Raw genomic sequence first — 8,367 nt, 5'->3', positions numbered from 1 at the left:
GAAGTGTTCTACCATTCAGCTGGTGTTTGACTGGGAAGGGCCATTTTGAATGGCTGCTACTGACATAAACTACTCTGACTGCTGTTCATTAACTTCCACACCCAGTCTTTACTTTATGGGTTTGCTGGATCTGGATGTTCTGGGACGCTTGGATAAAGCGGTTTACTATAGGTTTACCCTGATGAGGTCAATGAAGTTGTTGATATAGTCTGGGTAGGCATAGGCCGGTGATCTGGCCAGTATCCTTGCGTTAAACGTCACAGCTCACTGTTCCGATGACATATAAACTTTTTTTAAATTAATAAATTCAGTAGAATCAGTGCATTAAAAGTATTCATTGGTTCAAATGATGTGTTTACTGACTCATTCAGTTCATTCAACTTTACTTTTGGTTTTGAAGCTAAAATGAGCTGCTGTGGTCACATAGTGTTTACATTTCTGCTTCTCTACAATACTAATAGCCAATAATCACGGCTCTGATTGCTTTGTATTCGTCCTCGTTAAAGGATTAAAAACGTCATTACAAAGGCAAATAAACATTGACTCGCAAGGTAAAATAAATACTTCCTGACTAAACTCAAGTCACGGCAACACTCAGTGGGTCACGTGACCGAATGAGGAATTTTTGTCATGATCTTGGCGCTGATGGTTTGGTTTTTTCCTTTGCTTCTTGCTCCCCTGTCTAATTGGTTCTGCGGCTGATTATCGTCGATCATTTCCACCTGGTCCCTCTACTATTTAAGTTGTGTGTTTGCCTCCCATCAGTGCCAGGTTATTCGTTTGTTTTGGTGTGATGTTTCCGAGCAATCTTTAGGCTGTTTATCTGATTATGACCAGTTTTCTGCCCTGTGGATCTCGAGTTTTGCCTTCCCCCTGTCTGCTCTGTTTTTCGCATCTGGTCCTGGATTCTACCGGCTTCTGAACCTGGAACTGTTTTCTGACTTTGGCCTTGGATTTCCCTTCTGGACTCTGTTGCTGCTCGGCGTCTGCTGCTCGCTCTCTAGGAACTCCGGGGGCGTCGCCCGCCGCAACTGCGGTCAAAGCTCCGCGAACAGACTGAACTTTGAATCAGGTGAGTGACTAGCTCCAAGTCATACTCCGCTCCACATCCAGTCACTGACCTGTATTCTCCTATCCCTGCAGAGATCTGCCCCACAGCAGGCGAGCAGCCCCGCGCACCTGTTTGTCTAATAAACGCTTTGAACATTCCCACTGCCTGTCTCGCCTTGAATTCTGGGTCCAATATTCTGAGTTCATTATAATTTTGGGTCGTCTGCTATGTTAGTGAATTATTTTACAGAGTTTATACAGGAATGAGTAACTGTAATTGAATGCTTTTTAATGGTCTTCGAAATATTTTTAATGCCATCAACAAGTACCCATGACTCTGAATCATATATTCATATATATATAGGGCAAAATCATCTTCTTTACTGTCGACAAGCTGCAGCCATGTCCCAAATTCCTCGTTTTCCAGCCACATTTGTTGAAATTCCGTAGCTTGATGATCAACAGAAAGCAGTTCTGCACAAATATGTAGCTTTTTTTTAATTAAAGCATTTTAAATGCCAAGATAATCACATTAAATGAATTTTAATGCCAATTAAGGCATTAGTTAAAAAAATTATTTAATGACTTTTAATGACCTGCGGAAACCCTGTTTTATGCTATAAACAACAAAATGTGGTTTTTTCACTTGTGATGTATTTAAATTGGTACCTACTATCAAATTAGAAACTATGTGTTTTCTATTTGAACTTTAATACCCGCAGTCAGCTACAGCATCTAGATACTGAAAATGTGTTTCCTCTCTTTATTTCTGGGAGCCGTTCACTAGTTAAATCCACTTCGAATGGATTATATGTGCTGGAGGACAACATTAAGCGCTTCTCTTCGGCGACACGTGTGACAACAAGGTGACATCTGTTTGGCACAGTGAAGAACTGACACACTGAAACCAAAGTTGCAATCTTCTTTTCTGCATGCTTTGTGAAAAATTCCACTTTCACAGATAAAATGAACTCTTTGAAAATAGTACCTGGCATCCCCCTCTCACCCACAGCTTTCCTTTAAAGCAGAGTCTGACTCTCAAACACAGGCTTCCTTTTTGTGATCATCCCTCCCCCCATCTATCCTGCTCTCTCCTTCTCTCTTGCATGTTTCTCTTTCTTTGAGACTGTCGTCGTTCTTTGCTCCGCTCAGTTAGTCTCTTTGGATGTGCCATTAATAAATGTTTTCCTTAAGATCCTGCTCTCATTATTCACTGCAAGTGAAGCATTTTAATTGTTGCCTGGAACCTGTTTTCTCTCTGCCTCTGTTTAATCTGAGTGAAAAAAAGGAGGGAAGATGGGACGTTTTGAATCTTAGTGTGTGTTTGCATGTATTACTGCATACTAAAAGACATGACAGGCATCAGCTACCCCCCCGCACCGCACACAGAGGTGCTATGGATTAATGGCTGCCTAAATGCGCTGACGGCGAGGGCCTCAGGACTCGTCTTGATAAGCTGCTTTCGTATGAGTGAAAAGGAGAATATGGGATGGGGGTAGGAAACAGGGTAAAGAAGCAAGAAAACCGTGACTGAAGTCGAAAAAAAGAAGTTTTAAGATGTTGGTATTTAAACTCTGTCAGTGAAAGTGGAAGTCTTTGACTTAAGGCTGATGTAATAAAGTTATCTTTCCTCAAACACAGACCTGTAGACCCTATAAAAATTTTGGTCAATAAAGTATATATAATCAGATGATTATCACCCGTTCATCGAAAATCTGACTTTCATACGATAGAATATCAGCCTGTTTTTCAGTGTAGTCCTGTTTCTCTGACTGTGACTGGCTGGATGTGCTCTCTTCATCCTCTGACATGGGAGCTGGCTCGGAGCTCATCTGCCTGGCTGGGTGTTTCCTGGATCGGGCAGCATTTTACAGTTGCTTTTTTTTTTTTTATCACAAAAAAATTAATCAATTTGCAAAATATTTGTTGGTTGCAGCCCTAATGAGACTAAGAAATAAAACTGAGACTAGCAGACACAGAGGTGGGACTAGAAAACACAATGAGACGCAGAATGAAAAACACAACAAAAATAAAAGATAAAATGCTTCAAGTAGCAAAAAAAAAAAAAAAAATGCAAGCAGTGGCGGATTTAGAAAATTTGGGGCCCTAGGCAAAGACAGGCAGGGGGCCCTTTGAACTGAGAAGACAACACATCAAACAGACCCATTATACAGATAGATTTTAATAAGACAAACATTATTTATTCTATGTTTTGTCCCTCTCTTCTTGTCCCTTTTCTTCTTGTTTTCTTCTCTCTGTTTTGTGCTCAGCTGATTTTTCATGCTGTCTTTAAAGGAATGAAAGATTTTTTCCAAGCACTAAGCTCACTTAGCTGATTGCTCCTTCCTGTGTTTCCAAAAAGGCCAAAGTAAATAACCCAGTCCTTCTTTTCACTGTAGACAAGCCATGATCTGCTTATCTGTTCTCCATTTTTCATTTGGATGAAATAATAGCTGCATGAATCATGACAGCAGACAAGATAGAGGAGAGCAGGAGGCGGGGTTACCAATCTACTCGCTCTGGAGAGCAGAGTTCGCTGCTTTTAGATGTTGTCTACAAAGTGTCCAGTAGCAGAAAAAAGTTGGTAGATTTGGTGCTAGGTGCTTTTTTAAATTAAAGTTCTAGAGGGGTCTGAAAAGTTGCTAAATATAGCGACTAAAGCACTAAGTTGGCAACACAGCTCTTCACACCGTTTTTTTTCAAATAGTTTGCTGCTGTCTGTTTTGACCTTTCTGAAAATTTTTATGAAATAATTTTGTATCAAAAACATAATTAATGTGCACAAAAAAGGACTAGTTGTATTAACCATACATGTAAACAAGAGTTTTATGGGGCCCCCAGGAACTTGGGGCCATAGACAACTGGCTAGTATTGCCTAATGGTAAATACCCCTCCCTGGCTGCAGGTTAACTAAAGCTGTAAACTAGCGCTACATAGCTTAAACAAATCTGGACATTGCTACCAATTAGTGTATATGTGCCAGACTGTTAGCAAAAACATAAATGGGAGGCTGTTTAGAGGATTTCTGGGGGGAAGAAAGGAATCTTTTAGCTTTCATTGATCTGTTTCAGTTTCCCATTTATACCTTCACTGGGGGTCTGCACCGTATGGGATGATGACTGGTGGAGGAGTTCCGGTTTACCTTTTGGACGGTAAATGTCCGGATGACATATTCAGCCAGGGGCTCGGTTTCTATCAGGGTCACCTTGATGTCTCCGTACACCTCCGTCTCATCGGGCCAGTAACGAACACACTTCACCTGGAAGACACGCGTCACACAAACACGCATGATTCTTCCTCAAAGAACAAAAAGGACTCCAACACATCCTAAAAGGTACAGATGAACTCACCCTTCCCACCTCCACCAGATTTGTTACCATGACGATAGAGGCTGAGTTTTCCTGCCAAACCATCCTCCAGAAATCCCTCACCGTCTCCTGCATGGGTCCTGACAGAAACACAAGAAGGACAAATCAGAAAAAAACATAATCAGCGGTTGATTCAGAACGTTAAAAACACGTAAACTCACAGTCATTGTTCAGGGTTAATTACCTTGTGTTGCGATGTAATGTCTGGGTCTGTGATAGCCCTGTCATTCAGAGACAAAGAGACATTAAAACGCTTTTTAATGTTGTTTACATCATTCTCAATACAATTCTGGTCGTATTTTATGTCTTATTTCCATCCTTAAAAATCTTCTACTCTCTAATTTAATTTTTATATCTTTGTTTTTTCCTTTTTTTTTTATTTACCCAGGTGCTGTTTTATGATTGAAGACATCAGAACATAGCTGCCGCTAATATGATGGGCAGTTCTTGACAGGGGCCAACTATCGAAATGGCGATGGCCCCTGACGAAATAATACAAAATGAATTGATGAAAAATAAATTCTGACATACACTGGAACAGAAACAGCATCTTACTTGGACCAACTTCATATTTTATCCTTTAAGCTTTACTTGCTGATGATATATATCAACCACAAATCAAGCTCTATTATTTTTTTCAAGATGTTTTCTCCTCTATCCAGGAGTCTTTTTTTTTTTTTGTCAGCTCCACCAGGCCCATCCATACTTGGATCACTGATGTTGAAGTCTATTGTTTATGGGTTTAGTGTTTGGCTTTTTGAACCATGATGAGGGCTTTTATGTCATTTTTGTTCAGTGAGTTCCAGGTAAGAACTGTAGATGCTTGGATGCTGGAACCTTATTCTTCTCCCTCTCTGTTTAGTGATGTTTTTTCCTTTTTAACAAAGATGGCATATCACCCCTCTTTCAATCCATTTGTCCTCTCTGTCCAAAATCTGAACTTTTTGGTAACCATAGGTGAGTCCTATGGTCTTAAAGTCCAAGAGGAAAGCTGGCTCCCTTATGCTGCTCCATAGGTTTGTTTAGTTCTTGTTTCTTCAATTTAGGAAGAACAATATGAGGAACAATTATAGGAATATTTCTATACAATATAAATATACAATATAGGAGGAACAAATGGTCATCCAAATGATTTCTACATATTCCAGTTTAATATGTGAAAAACTTTAATCTAATCTAAATTTAGACTTTAATCTCAGATTTGTGAATTTTTTTCTCAGATTCCTGACTTTAATCTCTGAATTCTGACTTTTTTCTCAGAATTCCGACTTTAATCTCAGAATTTTTATTTTTTTTTTTCTCAGAATCCTGACTTTAATCTCTGAATTCTGACTTTAATCTCTGAACTGATTTTTTTCTCAGAATTCTGACTAAAATCTCAGAATTGTGGATCTTAATGTAGATGGGCACCATGAAGGAAGAGATGTGGAATCACTCAGCTTTACTGAAAGGAGATCTCCACTTCCTGTTTGTGAAACCAGGGTCTCTCCAAACACTAATCATGCAATTATTGCTACCAACTTCCCCCAGTAAAAGAGATAAAGAGAGATAGAACTATGCTGGGATTAATGCATTTATCATTTTCACTAGAATGATTGACAATTAGGAGGACCACTTATTCAGATGATCCACCCAGAAATAAAAGATCGTCCTCTATACTTCCTCTTCTAAAACCATGTGTGAAAATTGCTGATTATTTTATGCCTGTTGGATGCTGAGATCAGAGGAAAATGATACTGAAATGTATGGAGTGCAATGTGTGCCAAAGCACAAATTTGAAAAACACACAATCCAGAAATGAAACTTTGAAAAATGTCTTGTCTAAAAAAGAAGGTTTGGAGTGAAAATGGATTTGCTCATTTATCTTTTAGGAAATCTTTTTATTTTACTGACTATATATTTTTGGTTTGAAATATCCCAGAAATGTGAATGAAAAAGCTAGCCAGAGTGTGGGGCTAATATTGATGCTGTGCAACTAAATTTAATGTATTAAGTTGTAGTGTTTTCATCCTGGTCTTTCTTTCTTGCTCTGATGTTTTTTTATTTTGTTTTATTTCTTATTTTTTCAGTTCTTTCTTTCTTTGAAAATACTTTATTTATAAAGTTATTATTCCCCCCAAAAAGGGGGAATAATAATAAAGCAGCCTCTTAATAAGAGATATCCTGTTCCTAAATTTTATGATAAAAAGAAAAGATAAAATGGCCAAAAAGGTAAATCCCAAAGAGCGAGTAGCTAAAACAGGAGGCATTAATCACCACCTCATCAGCTGGATGGTAGAGCGGTTTAGATATTTGCTGTATTTTTCCTATAACCTAAAGACATGACAGCAGCTGCTGTTTTTCTGAGAAGGACTGATTTTGTTCTCTGCTTTAAGACTCTCATCACTTTTGCAGCAGATATTTAGCAATTTGTGTTCAAGGCTGAAATGTGGACTGGAAATGTGTGAAAAGCTGCCAAAATGTCAAGAAAGCCATTAAACAACCCAGAGAGAGTCCTTAGAACCGCTGCAAAAGCTCACTTTACGAAACACAAGAAGGTCTGGCTGTTTTTAAGCAGCACAGAGAGAAAGAGGTGGTCAAAAAGTCACAATTCAAACCATTCAGATTTATCATCATTTTAAAGTTTGGATAAATAATCCTCCTTTTCTAAAACCAACTGCTGATTATTTTAGGCCTGTTGGATTCTGAGATGAGAGGAAAATGATATTGAAAAGTATGGAGTGCAATATGTGCAAAAGCACAAATTTGAAAAACACACAATCCAGAAATGAAACTTTCAAAACACTCCTTGATAAAAAAAAAAAAAAAAGGTTTAGAGTAAAAATGTATTTGCTCATCTATCTATTAGGAATTCTTACTGATTTTATATCTTTGGTTTGAAATATCCCAGACATGTTACTGAAAGAGCTAGGCAGAGTTAGCCAGTGGGTGGAGCTAATGTTGATCCTGTCCAATGCATCTAAATTTATGTATAAAGTTTTAATGTTTTTATCCTGGTCTTTTCCTTGTATGATCCTGGTATTTTTGGTTTAAAATATCCCAGAAATGTTAATGAAAGAGCTAGCCAGAGTTAGCCAGTGGGCGGAGCTAATGTTGATCCTGTCCAATGCATTTAAATTTAATATATCAAGTTTCATTTTAAGGTTTGGCTATTTTAGTTCTGTTGGATGCTGAGATCAGAGGAAAATTGTATTGAAAAGTATGGAGTTCAATGTGTCCCAAAGCACAAATTTGAAAAACACACAATCCAGAAATGAAACTTTGAAAATCTTTTATTAAAAAAAGAAGGCTAAGAGAGAAAATTTCTTTTTTATTTGTCTTTTAGAAATTGTTTTTATTTTACTGATTTTATATTTTCAAACTTTATCTTTTTTATTTTCTCTTATTCAGCTCAAGTTTTTCGAATTGCAATCTGTTCAAATTGCATTTTAGAGATAGCATTGTCTTCACTTGAAGATTAAAATGCTGTTGCTAACAACCAGCAGACCAATAGAACTACATCTTTGCTCCCGAGGAAAGCCCACCCCCAGGATGGAGAGAATCTGGAAAAGGCTTCTGAAAAGAAAGAATTTTGTAAAACTTAATCTGAAAAAAAGAAAAATAATGAGGAAAATATATATATAAAAAAAGGAAAAATAAAACTGCTAAAACAGCAACAAATACTCTACAAGTATTTTGTTGATGAAGTTTTTTTTATTCTTTTAAATTCTCTGTTTACAAAACATGTTCTTTGGATCGTTATTCAAAGCTCACTTCTTAGATGTGAAGAATTTCTGGATTATTTGACTTTTTTCAATTAATTTGAGGTTTTATTTAGGGATGCACGATATAATCGGCCCCCTATCGGTATCGGCCTGTATCGGCCTTAAAACTGAATATCGGACATCGGCCACCCCACCGATATATAACCCGATATTTTTTAAGCTTTTTGGTTTTTAAAAACCAAAAA

The 8,367-nt window shown here is 37.7% G+C and overlaps 1 protein-coding gene across 1 annotated transcript in view; it reads right to left on the bottom strand.

Moving 5' to 3' along the window:
* LOC107089818 (receptor-type tyrosine-protein phosphatase T-like) overlaps positions 1-8,367 on the bottom strand; it is a 309,070-nt gene that overhangs the window by 36,625 nt on the left and 264,078 nt on the right. Inside the window, exons 19-21 of the mRNA XM_015382802.1 lie at positions 4,603-4,639; positions 4,401-4,498; positions 4,193-4,309 (exon numbers count right to left, since the gene is read on the bottom strand). Of these exons, the coding sequence (XP_015238288.1) occupies positions 4,193-4,309; positions 4,401-4,498; positions 4,603-4,639 (252 nt within the window). The remainder of the gene's footprint in view (positions 1-4,192; positions 4,310-4,400; positions 4,499-4,602; positions 4,640-8,367) is intronic.

This window comes from Cyprinodon variegatus, unplaced genomic scaffold (genome assembly GCF_000732505.1).
Source record: "Cyprinodon variegatus isolate N-32 unplaced genomic scaffold, C_variegatus-1.0 Scaffold13, whole genome shotgun sequence".
NCBI classification, from domain to species: domain Eukaryota; kingdom Metazoa; phylum Chordata; class Actinopteri; order Cyprinodontiformes; family Cyprinodontidae; genus Cyprinodon; species Cyprinodon variegatus.
Note: the sequence above shows the minus strand (reverse complement) of the source record. Positions and strands in the feature narration are given on the sequence as shown.